General features: G+C 41.2%; 2 protein-coding genes across 3 annotated transcripts in view; both read right to left on the bottom strand.

Annotated features, from left to right (window-relative positions):
- LOC107227349 (sodium/calcium exchanger 1) overlaps positions 1–13,397 on the bottom strand; it is a 1,225,609-nt gene that overhangs the window by 64,651 nt on the left and 1,147,561 nt on the right. The gene's annotated exons all lie outside the window — the stretch shown is intronic.
- Positions 1,993–13,397, bottom strand: part of LOC124294799 — a 32,473-nt gene continuing 21,068 nt past the window's right edge. Inside the window, exons 2-3 of the mRNA XM_046742006.1 lie at positions 2,421–2,599; positions 1,993–2,308 (exon numbers count right to left, since the gene is read on the bottom strand). Coding sequence (XP_046597962.1) covers positions 1,993–2,308; positions 2,421–2,599 — 495 coding nt within the window. The remainder of the gene's footprint in view (positions 2,309–2,420; positions 2,600–13,397) is intronic.

Genomic DNA, 13,397 nt, shown 5'->3' with positions numbered 1-13,397 from the left:
TTCCCACACTCTTTGTTACCTTACGCTCTGTGGTCTACTCTTATCGTCCGCGAGTCAGCAGATTCTTCTGAAACTCGCGGCTAGCTTGCCTTCTACATCCCGCTCAACTAAGCAGATCCATCCTAGCGCTCAAGCAAGACACCTATCCCTCTAAACCAAGACCATACCTTTTTCCCTCGACTGACTCCGTTGCATTGACTACTAATAAACAATCATATACTTTGAATCGTTCACCTTCCCTTAATACCGATCCCTTTCTATTCCATTCACTTTCTGCATTGGGAGTAGTTGCACGCGAGTGCATAGTCGACGTGAACGGACCCTATAATAGCCAAATAACACCTTGGCTGGGCGTGGACTAAGCCCCGATTACCGCTCATCGGAGCCTACGCATTCTACCCCGTAACACCTGGCTCCGTCGTTAATTTTTCCAAATCACCAGTTTTTTAAATTTATATCTCCAACAATGAATCTTCTCGTAACTAATGATACTGCACATCTGCAAATCATTTATTAGACGGCTTTGACCGTCTTGCATGGCTTCCCATACGAAGCGTAAGATTCCAACATGTAAACATTCATCTACATACATTCTTACATCGGGTGCTCAAGAGACGAAAATTCTCTATTCATACATACCAAGCACAAGAAAACAAATTTGAACTCACTGGTGATGAGAGGAATTAACGACAACAGAGTCAGGGCGGCTAGGTGGTCTAGTGGAGGAAGGCTTCGGTCAAGCATCTCTAGATCTCAGGTTCGATTCCTGGCTCCGTCGACAATTTTTCGATACCACCAGTTTTTCAAACTTATATCTGCAACAATTGGTATCGTCTATAGACGGCGATATGGTTTATAACGTTAACCGTAGTGAACAAAAATAAAAATGAAAATAACGAAATAATAATATTCAGAATTTATCGGTTCTGCTCCCAAACAATGGTTCCTACCGCTCAAACGTCCCAAGTACGCGGCTTCAATCTATTCTCTACTAACTCCCTTTAGAAATGGACTCTAATTTTACAATACTTTTCTTATATCGAACCAAGCTCTGTCCTTGAAATTCCTCTCTCAACTCGTGAAGCTAAATTCGAGAATGAACTCTGGACGAGTAAGACTTCGTACAATATGACGCATCTCGGCGCTTTGCCGGACAACTGGTACCCGCTCTTCGTGTACCTCCAGTTCTGTACTCTTCCAGGGCTGTGGTCAGGTTATCTTGTTGACGTCATTTCCCTATTCGTGTGTCCTGTTATGGGTCATCGTCCTGGTATGCGTTGGTCAACGTCCGTCGTCTTTGTTTATTATTTTTGGTTTATGTAGGTCAATGTCAGAGTTGATGGTGGTCTCGATAAGCTGTCCGTTATAGTTGTTGTCGTGATTTAAGCATGCCACGGGCATTGTTGATATTATGCGTTCTTGAACAGCTGTCCGTTACAATGTATTCACATAATATAGTTACATAGACTTATTTCTATGTAAATAAAACAAATATGTATTGAACCTAACAAAAAATAACTTTAAATGTACTTTAACATTGCACATTAGATACATACATAATGTACATATTACAGTTTGATCAGAGATAAAATGTATAATATGTATATAATGTACACTTGGGGACAATGAATCTGAGACGGCTAATTTTATACATTAGACAGTTATGTTGGCAACACAGTAAAACCTACAGCACCATAGTCGGCCGAGCGTGAAACAAACTCAATCTCAATAAACATAAAATAACCCATGACCGTCGAATCTAACCTTAGAATACCGCGGGGATAATGACTTATTGGATTGACACGTAATTTTCGACGAAAATTAGCCGTCTAAGATTCATTGTCCCCAAGTGTACCTACATTCTATGCATGTTTCGGACGTAAAAAGTCTGTAATTCCAGTTTGTTTGTGACCGATTTTTGTTCGATAGTAAGAACTTCGTACAGCATTGTGAATACGAGACATCATACTCTTCATTACATCATCATCAAAGTTAATTTGAACACACATCGAACGTTTCAGCAGCCTTCACAGCTTCAGAGGCACTAAGAGTCGAATAAGTCTCCTCCGGTTCGTCATCATCACCGTCGTTTTGGTTGTTGGCGTCGTTGGCGATGATATTTTGCACAATGTTTTCATCCGACGGTTCTTCGCTTGTGGCGACAGCATCGTCAATACACGCATATTGTTCAAAGTCCTCGTTTGTTATGGGTAGCTGATTATCAATAGCCCTTGTCCAAACGTTCAGCGGTACGTCGTCTTCTTCGCCAACGTTATCTGCGTCTGAGGTTATAGTACAGTCTTCAATTCTGTGGATAAACCCAGCGTGTTTATAACTGTCGAAAATGGTCGTTTGCGTGAGTTTGATCCAGGCATCGTGCTTCCTTAGAATACCAGCGACAACAGTAAATCTTTGGGTACTCAGCACTGCTGGCTTCACCGCCGTCAAGACATTGGATAATTTTCAGGACAAGGTTTTTACGAAAGTGTGATTTCAAGGCTCGAATAATCTCTTGATCCTTCTGTTCTTCTTGTGTTGATAACAACCGATCTGTCACCACTTTTATCTCTATCCCATATGTATCTGGTCTCTTTGAAGCCTTGAACAGGTTGTTTTCAAAACATAATGTTAAGTTTGTGGGAAAAAATTCACATGACCTACAATTGGTCTTTGATTCTGGAAAGGATAGGATCCCTATGGGCAAACGATCAAATGTGGTATATAAAATATCATGCAAAGACTGTAATCAAGTCTATATTCGACAGACTGATCGCCATCTCGATACCAGACTTAAAGAACACCAGCGTAATATTCATGAGAATGATGACCTACACATGGCACTAACAAAACATGTGATCAACAGTGATCATTCCTTGATTTATGATAATGTAAAGATCCTCGGTGAAGAAGCTAAATACTGTAAATGCCTATTACTAGAGATGTGAAACATTATAGGGCATTCAAATTCTGACAACCTTAGACAAGATGTTGAATACCTGAGTAATGTCTACAAACTCCTTACTGACCACATTTCACACATTGTCTAGCTCTAATAATAAGTTGTACATATTTTGAGTTTCCCACTGTGCTATTGTTTCTATTTCATGCTATCCCCGTTTGCCTTCTCTCAGGGTTACCGGTAATTTGCTCAAGAGTTGTTGGTTTCTATTTACGTTCAACAGTTTACCGAATTATTTTTGATCTGGAGAACTGGGAGATGAGGATCCCAATTCACAATGATTGTCGGCACCTTCATTAACTTTATGACCTTTGCTTTCCGGAATATCTCACCATTAATTTATTCAATAAGTGTAAATAATTTTATGTAATCTACATTGTTTGTCGATTGAAGCAGCTGTCAATGGTCTTCGATCACCAAATCCGAAGAACCATCTCTCTCTTTCTTGAATTTTATGATTCCTGACTGGTGTTTTATACTCTGATCTTAAATAAGGTGAACTTTCCCTTAATTGTTTATGTGACAGCCGTAAGGCGTCACGTGAGCGAAACGTCAAAGTCGCATGTATGAGTGTATCGATGGGTGATGCGCGAGGTGAAATTTAGTCAGTAGGATTTTGGCCCACGAGGCTTGTATACCTGGAAACACCGAGCGTTAATAAATCGCGATATAGCAAACAGACTATTTTATTGCCCCTTATTGCATGACTCCTCAGTGGTGACGAGGATGGGATGAATACATAAATTAAGAAAAGTATGTTGAGAAATGATGAGGACATAAATTGGGCGGAAATTAACGAACTTGTGTATAGTGGCCGAACGGGTTGGATTCAAGATTTACATAAAACCGAGTTATCGAGTATATGTGACAAGTTTAAAGTTGAAATCAGTGCGAACGCGACAATTGACACTATTCGAAAGATATTTCGAAAATTCGTGAAAGAGACAGGGCCATTTCTTGAGATACTAACTAAAATAGAATTAGGTGTGCCGGAAATTCGAATCGGCGGATCGCACGCGATGGCAGCCATGTGGGTCGGTCAGATCGAACAGTTTAAAAAAGGTGAAAATTGGGAAGCTTTCGTGCAACAGCTCGAAGCTTTCATAATGCTAAATGATATACCAGAGAAAAAAAAGCCACGATTCTGTTGACGAGACTTTCAACAGTGGTTTTCGCCGAATTACCGGGAATCACAGGTTCAGCCGAGCCTTCGACGCTCACATGTACGGTGCTGAAAGAAAAACTCTCTGCCGACTTTAGCCCGAAACCAAACGAGCACCTTCAACGATACACCTTCCGAGAACGTAAACAAAAGTCCGACGAGTCTATACAAGACTATGTACTAGCTCTACGAACAATAGCGCAGAAATGCCAGTTCGTAGTGACGGAAATTAACACGCAAGTAAAGGACCAACTTATTTCGGGTGTTCAAAAGAAGCGAGTGAGATATGAATTATTAAAGGAGTCGTCTTCCACGCTAGAAGATCTCATCAAATTAGCAAAAACAGTTGAGTCAGCTGATGAAAAATCCGGGAGTTTTCAAACAACATCAGCGTCGAAAGAAGTATCAACCGCGCAGGAGAAAGCAGACATGCATATCGTGAAATACACGCAAAATCGAGGCGCGGGGCGAGGATACGCAGGCGCACCGCAAAGACGCGGAGCACCATCCGAAGAGCAATGGAATTAGCGGGGAAGCAACAACAAATCATCGAGACCACCGGAAACAAATTCAGGAACGGCTTGTCACTGTTGCGTCGGGAAAAATCACATGAAATCCGAGTGTTACTTACGGAGTAAATATTGTAGCGAATGCGGCACACAAGGTCATATTTATAAAATGTGTAACAAAAAGAGATTAAAACAGCATTCTTGGCGCGCTCAAAATTACGTAGACAGAGAAATAGCTGAGGGAGAAAACAAAAATGAAGTATTTGATAACGACTGTTTTGAAAGCGATTTTTTTCCAGTATGAGCCATAAATACTTCCGAAGTTGTTACCGGTGAGTCAGTAAACAGAAAAGTATTAGAGGTTATGGTGGAGCCTCAGTTTTAAACGATTACAATAAACAATTCACCACTGAAAATGGAAATAGATTCGGGCGCCAGACCGGCAGTAATCTCTAAGCAGTGTTATGAAAATTTTTTCTCACACGCACCGTTGATAACTTCTAAAGTAACACTGCGAACGTACAACAAGCTTCTTATACCATCTTTAGGATATTTAAAGATAACAGCAGAGAGAAACGGTATTAAGAATAATTTAATATCACACGTATTAAAAGAGGGAGGTCCACCCCTTCTAGGTCGCAACTGGTTGCAGGCCTTTGGGTTGTGGCCAATTCGTTTCCAAAACAATATGCACGCGGTCGTTACTAGCAAGCTAGATAGCTCGAAGCAAACTGTAAAGGTAAAAAACACCGTAGAAACGGAAAAATTGAAACGCGAATTCCCTAAGATTTTTGAAGCCGGCATAGGCACGTTTACAAAAGGAGAATTAATATTAACACTTAAAGAAGAAGCTCGTCTCAAATTCCTGCAACCCAGAAAAATACCATGGGCGTTACGCGAGAAGGTCGCGCGTAAATTGTCAAGATTAGAAGCTTTGAAAATAATTTTTCCAGTAGAATACAGTGACTGGGGCTCACCGGTGGTGCCTGTGCTGAAGAGCGACGGCTCGGTTCGACTCTGTGGTGACTTCAAGGTCACTCTAAATAAATACTTAGAAATTGATCATTATCCTTTACCGAAAGTTGAAGAAGTTTTGGAAACTCTAAGAAGGGGTGAATTATTCACAAAGCTCGATCCATCAGAAGCTTACCAACAGTTGCCGTTAGCAAAAGATTCAAAAAAACTTGTGGTAATAAGTACGCACCTCGGATTGTTCCAGTACAATAGATACCCTATGGGGTATCAACCGGCCCAGGATCATTTCAGAGGATAATGGCAACATTATTATTAGGTTTTCATTAATGACATTTTGATAGCGTCTGTTGATTTGAAGACTCATTTACTGAGATTGAAAGAAGTAATGAAACGTTTAAGTGAAGCTGGATTGCGTTTAAGATTTGAAAAATGGACTTTCTTACAACCGGAAGTGCGTTATCTCGAGTTCAAAATAAATCGCGAAGGAATATGAGCGCTGCAGGACAAAGTATTGAGTGTAAAAAATGCACCAGCTCCCAAAGACGTTTCAGAGTTACGTAGTTTTTTGGCATCTATAAATTATTATAGCCGATTCATAGAAAACATGGCCCAAAAATTGCGACCATTGTACGCAAGTTTAGAAAAAGGGAAATTCGAGTGGACGGATGAATGCACCAAAGTTTTTGAAGCAATAAAAAAAGAATTGTCACCAGAAAAAGTTCTAGTTCATTTTGACCCGGAGAAAACAATAGTACTCACATGTGATGCTTCGCCCTATGGCATTAGCGCGGTACTCGCGCATCGGGATCAGGATGACGCAGATCGCCCAGTTTGTTTTGCAAGCCGTTCTCTTAACGCCACAGAAAGAAATTACTCACAAATAGACAAAGAAGGCCTGGCCATTATCTTCGGAGTTAGTAAATTCTATGAGTATTTATACGGAAGTGAATTCATCTTGCAAACAGACTCGGCGGCTCTGATACGAATTTTCAGTCATACAAAATCTATACTTGAAATAGCAGCAGCACGCTTACAGCGATGGGCGATTTTTTTAGCCCCTTTTCGTTACACAGTTAAGCACATTCGAGGGACGTCGAACTATGCGGACTGGCTGAGTCGTTTACCTTTGTCAGATACGGATGATCACGCGAAAAAATTCCCAGTGTTACAAGATATAGCATACGCATATCTGAACAAAATGAAAAAATTTGATTTTACTTCTCTAAATTGGAAAGACGTCCAACAAGCAACGCGAGAAGATCGAATTTTATGTAAAGTCATGAGGCATTGCATGGATGGATGGTCAGAGAAAGAAAATGATGATACTGATCTAGAAATTTTTTGGAACAGGCGAGATGCCCTAACAATCGAAAATAACTGTCTCTAATGGGGCCATTACGTGATTATCCCAGAAAAACTGCAGCCATTAGTATTAAAAGAACTACATCACAGTCACTTTGGCAGTACACGTATGAAAGCTTTGGCACGTTCGTTTGTGTGGTGGTCAGGGATAGATAAGGAAATTGACGAGATAACAACTAAATGTAGACCATATTTGGAAACCCACCAAAAATCACTCTGACCCCATGGGCGTGCCCAACGATTCCTTGGCATCGGATACACGCCGATCTTCTAAGGCCATTATTTGGTCGAATGGTTCTAGTGCAGCTGTCATACAGTTTTTTTGTGCAGTTTACATACATTTATTAGTTAGAATAGATATTTGGAATGTTACTCTCCAATGTACAGTGGATAATTATTCTCAATATTGTGATATCCATTGATCTCATCTTCTTAACTGCTGAATTTCTATGTTCTTGGTGTTTAAATAAATAATTGTTTTCTTCTGAGGATGGCCCCTACTCGGGTCAAAACGTTTACATAACACACTTACTAACTGCTCACCAATATTTACCACTTCATCATCAACGAGGTCAAGAATTTTAATTCTTCAATCTCTTGATCCATTGATTGCAATACCGAAGTCGTCTTGGGAGGCAGAAGCACCAGGTTTACGCTTTTTAGGTCAGCAATATTGGGATGTGCAGGACAGTTGTCAACTAAGAGCATCCAGGTCTTACGATTGCTCTTATAATCCACTGGCAAGTGCCGTTCATTTTTAAAACATCTGGGATATTGAGATTTCCCGATTGCGAGAGGTTTTGTTTTAACTGAGCCACTCACGTTGGCTGCCACCATCACACATATTCTTTTTTTTTGATAACTAGGGGCTTCGCCCCTGCGCGCTTCGCGCGCCAACACCATCTCGGCGCTACGCGCCTCGTTGTTCGGCGCTTCGCGCCTCACTATTTCCTTACGCATTGTCTAGTAGACAGGCGAATTTCTTCATGTTGATTTAATGACAGGTCCTGCACTTGCTGTCCACTTCAATTCCTTCTGTGCTTACTTTTCTTTTTTTCATCAATCTAAGCTTCCATTCGTTGGTTGAAAATTGGTGTTCCTTCTCTATTGATATCTGTCTATCTCCTTGACTTTCTGAATTATTTTTGCTACCGCTCTGCCCGTTATTCTCCAAAATCACCTTCTTTATATTTTTTTTTTCTCTATATTTATGTTGCTGTTCACTCCGTAAAACACGTCTTTTTCTTGTGGCCAACATCGATCATGGTTGTCCTCTTGCCTGGTTATAGGAATATTTGTTTATTATTATTCTCTGGCTTATTTGGTTCTTCGCACTTAAAATTTTATTTTCCTTTTTCCTTTGTGATACTTCCGACCATCCACCATCTTCATCGCCTTGTCTGCTGGTTGAAACTCCTCCTTTCTGTTCGTTGGTTGAAAAGCCAGTATGATATTTTTTGTTCGCTTCCCTATATTTTCGCTGCTGTTCCCGTCGTCTAATTTTTCGCTCTTCTATGTACATCACATTGGTTGGTCGTCCTCTCGATTTATTTTCCGAATCAATCATCGCAATCGATTCTTCCAATTCTTCGACACCCTTCGTTGAATTATTTTTACTGCCGCTCTGCCGGTTATTCTCCAAAATCACCTTCTTTATATTATTTTTTTCTCTATATTTGCGTTGATGTTCATTCCGCAAAACACCTCTTTCTCTTGTAGTCAACATCGATCCTGGTCGTCCTTTTTCCTGGTTATACGAATGTTTGGTGTATATTATTCTATGGCTTATTCGGTTCTTCGCACTTACAATTTTATTTTCCTCTTTCTTTTGTGATACTTCCGACCATCCACCATCTTCATCGCCTTGTCTGCTGCTTGAAACTCCTCCTTTCTCCATTGTCATCGTAAATCCTGGCTGTCCTTTTGACTGTTTGGTGATATATTTAGATTTACTATTATTTGATTGTTACTTTTCATACTTATTACTCACTATCTGAATTTTATTTTGGTTCTGCAAGACATCAAAGTGTCCACTGTCTCCGTCGCCGGTGAAAAGTAGCGAGAATTGTGTTCCATTTTGTGATCCGATCCGGTGTGGATGAATTTGTTCTTCGCGATACACGATTAAACATATCTTGAAAATATCCGCAGCTGCATATATTGCATTTTCATTCACATGTGATTTGTAATCACCAGGTCACCTAATCACAGCACCGTTTGACTCATTACCTGTAATAAAACCCGCAAATGTAGACCAATTATCCACTATATTTGAAACGATACTCAGTCTCACCTCTGCGTGTCGATCTTGAGTGCCGTATACACAATACGCCAACGCGCGAAAAAGACAATTCCTGTCGGGAATCATCGTGATAATTTTCGTTTGCATGTTCATTTTTTGCGCGTCAGAAACAGATACCTATAAAGATATTTGTCAAAGACTGTCATAAACAGCCGATGACAGCTGTCAAAGGGTTTGCTAGATGCTTTTTGTTTTGTTTTCGGGATCTCACCCCACCGCCAACTTCATGCGTATACTATTGTTATTATAATCTTTCTTTTACTATTGTTATTATAATCTTTTTCTACGTTCATTTGTTTGAAACTTTTTTATTAGATAGAGAGATTTTCCTCCCGTGCATTTTTCGCCTTCGAATTTCAATGTCTTGTCCGGGATTAATCTATGAAATAACCAAGTCTCATTTGCATTAAAAATTTCTTCATCTCTGAATTTCGCGTGCAAATTAGACCAAACTCTTTCCAACCAATCGCTCACATCACACTGTTCAACTGACAAAGACTCACCAGCAAACTAACCAGCGACGATCTTGTGTATCGCTTTAAAACGGTTGATCCAACTCATTGAGCAACTGAAGTTAGGAATCTTCAACTCTCGAGCAAAAAAGTTAGCTTTTTCTTGAAGCAGAAAGCGTCTTTATAGGTATTTGTGGGTATTCCCTCATTATGCCGAAGCTTAAACCACTGTAATAGTGCTTGATCTACCTGTTCTTGAGTGGATACCCCCACACGTTTAGATTTCAAAACGTTGACATTAAATAGAGGTTCTATCTCATGTTCATTCTTCTTTATTGTGGATATTGTAGAATGAGACAGGACGAATTCCTTCGCAAGGGTTACATTTGATTCACCAGCTTCTCAACGGTGCACTTTTTTCTACAATTGAGAAACACTTTCGCTTCACGGAACTCATTTTCGCTTGCGTTACGAGTCTTAACTTATTTATTTATTTTTTTTTATTGTCAAAATATGTCGCTATAAGTAGATGGTTGCTCGAACCGGATTCGTACTATACAGATATGTTTTCATACCATGTCTATATGAAACCCAATTTGAGTTTGCATTTTCGTCGCTAAAAACAGTTAGTCGTTATAAACGAAGTCGTTATATTCGGATTCTACTGTATGTACTGTGACGCTGGTTTTGACTGCACCTCGGCCACATTGGCGTAACTACGGGGGGGGGGGGCTTGCCACCCAGCCCCCCCCCCCCCCCCCCCCGCCCGGATACTGAATGCCCACCCCACAAATACCAATAATTAGAGATTGAAAAATTCGCTTACACAGTGATTATAAAACATCCCCCCCAAATACCTCTAAAAAGTATAAAAACAACGCCAAGTAATTTGAACAGTGTTTTTCTGAAGAGAAAACTTTTTAATGTATCATGAGAAGATATATTTGAAAAAAATGAAATAGTTTTAGATATTTTATTTTTGAAATTGCAAAGAACGTGGAGTATCGAAATTAGTAATTTATAAAAGTGTAACGTTCGGATTGTTCGATCTATGACAAGACAGTGGACGAACGAAGACTTGGCTGACGTGACAACGATCGACAAATTGATTGAACACTTGAGTTTGGGAGATGAAAGAGGCGTGACGTTTAAATCTAGAATCGGACTTTTAAATAAATATTCTACCGCCCACTTTTCTCAGTCTCTTTTCTTTAAAACGTTACAATAGGAAGTGAAAGACAGAATGAAACAGCCCTTCGTTAGAAACGTATTTGGGTCATAGATATAAACCAAAAAACGTTAAAATTGTTGTATGGATATACAGGGTGTCCCTAAATTGCCTCCCACGGACTAGCCAGCATGATACCTCGTTAAAATCCAACCGAGAATTTCTTTTTCTGAAGCTCGTCCGACGCATAGTTTTTGAATTATAAGCGATAGCGCTAGGCCAATCAGAGTGCACCATGTCATGTAAATTTGCCGCCACGGAAATTGCTGTTTTGTTCGTCTGGGTGAATTATTATTATTCGCTTACGAATTAAATATCGACACCTCCCCTCTCTCGCTGCTGTACCCATTATGCTTGAGGATGCGCTTCTGTTTACACACACAAGTGTGCCGCCCATGGATGTGCGGCCGGCAGCGTGTGCCGCGGCAACAATACCGAGGTCAGCGCCCGCGAAGGGGTACAACAGGGAGAGAGGGGAGGTGCCGATATTTAATTCGTAAACGAATAATAATAACTCACCCAGTCGAACAAAACAGCAATTCCCGTGGCGGCAAATCTAGATGAACTGGTGCACTCTGATTGGCCTAGCGCTATCGCTTATAATTCAAAAACTATGCGTCGGACGAGCTTCCGGAAAAGAAATTCTCGGTTGGATTTTAACGAGGTATCATGCTGGCTAGTCCGTGGGAGGCAATTTAGGGACACCCTGTATAGACCCACGAGAGCCTATAGATTGTGACGTAGCATTTTTGATGCGCGTTCCAAACGGCTCCCCGATCCTTAGATGAAACTTGAAATTAGGCATCCCTCGATCAGACCGCTAATTATTTCGTAAAAGAGCGCCAGGGCAAAGGTGACGCATCCGATATTCTAAGAGGGGACATTTTTCGGTCTGGCGAATACGACTTTTCAGGATTTTTCTTTTTTTTTTTTTTTCTTGTTTCGAGTAAATGCGACATCATACACGGGGTCGGCGGCAAATTCGACGGCGTTATAGGATCACAGTCGCGACGGAGCGTGACGAGAGGAGGGCCTCACACGAGGCTACGGAGAGAGTGCCAACGTAGAGATCTGCCGCGAGGGAAACCAAGGTGGACGAGATTCGCGTTGATGGCCGGCGAGCCGCAGCCTCCACTCACCACACTGACGTCAGGCAACCTCACGAAGTCGTCACCACGCCACTGTCGAACTACGGGATACCGGAGACTTGGACAGCCAATCAGCGCCCAGCAACAGCGGGAGTCAACGATAGCGATAAATTAGGCTATAAGAATTTCGTAAAGAGAACACCAATTGGAGCGGAAGAGTTTTTCACGACTGATAGCATTTATGTTCGAGGCATGTTCGAATTGCGGCTCTGATTAGCGGAACTCGAAACTCGAGTCCTGGCGACGGTTCGCTAACGTTGTTGTTGAGAAAAGAGAAAATGAAAAAAAATACAGAGAGTAGTAATTTGTGTGCGTCATGGCCGAGGATGGTGTTGGCGCATTTTTGGTGTGGCTGCGAAGCGCTAAGCGCTGTTAATTCTTTGCGAACGTATTTCGAGTGCAATTTAGATCGGTGCACCGATCAACGGTTGGCCAGTTACTCGTTGAGTTAGAGAAGCACTCGAAATTTGTTTGCCGATTTCCTTGTTTGATGGCCCTAGTCTGAGTTCTCGCGAGAACACGGAGAGTAACATTTGGTTTGTGTACGGTATAAAGTCGAGTCACGGTTTTGAGTCGAGTCACTCTTGTTTCAAATTGAGTGCGGCCAAATTCCGCTGCACGGGGTCCAGTCGAGTCAGCTTGAGTGAAGGTATCACCTCTAGTGTAGGACGCATATCGTCGTGCGTGAACGCTCGGGTAAGCGGGGCGATTTGTGAAATTTGAGGGAATTGCGAATACGGATTGAGTTCGGACGCGTTGTGATAAAAGTAATACGATTACCGTGGAGACAGACGTAATTACGAATAAAAACTAGAGGTGCGATTAGCGCGTCGAAAAAGGTTTGGTTCTAGTTATTGCCCTTGCGAGTTAGCATTGTGGTTTGGCGATGAGCGCTGTATTTCGTAGAGGACGATCGCGGATAGCGCGTCGAGTACGATTTTGGTTTTGGTTTTTGAGTTATTGTTTATTATTAAGGCAGCGACTAGCGCACGTAGGCTTAGAGGTCTTCTAGATTTGTTTCTAATTTTTTTTGTTAGATCTAAGTATTTGATTTTTGAATCGCGAAGAGCGAATTTTGAATTACTCTTTCTTTTGTCGATATTATCGCTGTCGTGAAATATATTATTTTATTTTATTTTAATTTGGTTAAATAACGTGTTGGTGTCGAAAGTCTCGCTCTCTCTCCCCAAAAATTACCCCTTCGCTCTCCACGCTACTGAGCTACCGAGTTAATTGCCGAGATATAGCGAATTAACGATTTCGAGGCGTGTTAATCACGCCAGGCGGCCAACAGAAATTC

Source organism: Neodiprion lecontei, chromosome 5, assembly GCF_021901455.1.
Source record: "Neodiprion lecontei isolate iyNeoLeco1 chromosome 5, iyNeoLeco1.1, whole genome shotgun sequence".
Lineage (NCBI taxonomy): Eukaryota > Metazoa > Arthropoda > Insecta > Hymenoptera > Diprionidae > Neodiprion > Neodiprion lecontei.
Note: the sequence above shows the minus strand (reverse complement) of the source record. Positions and strands in the feature narration are given on the sequence as shown.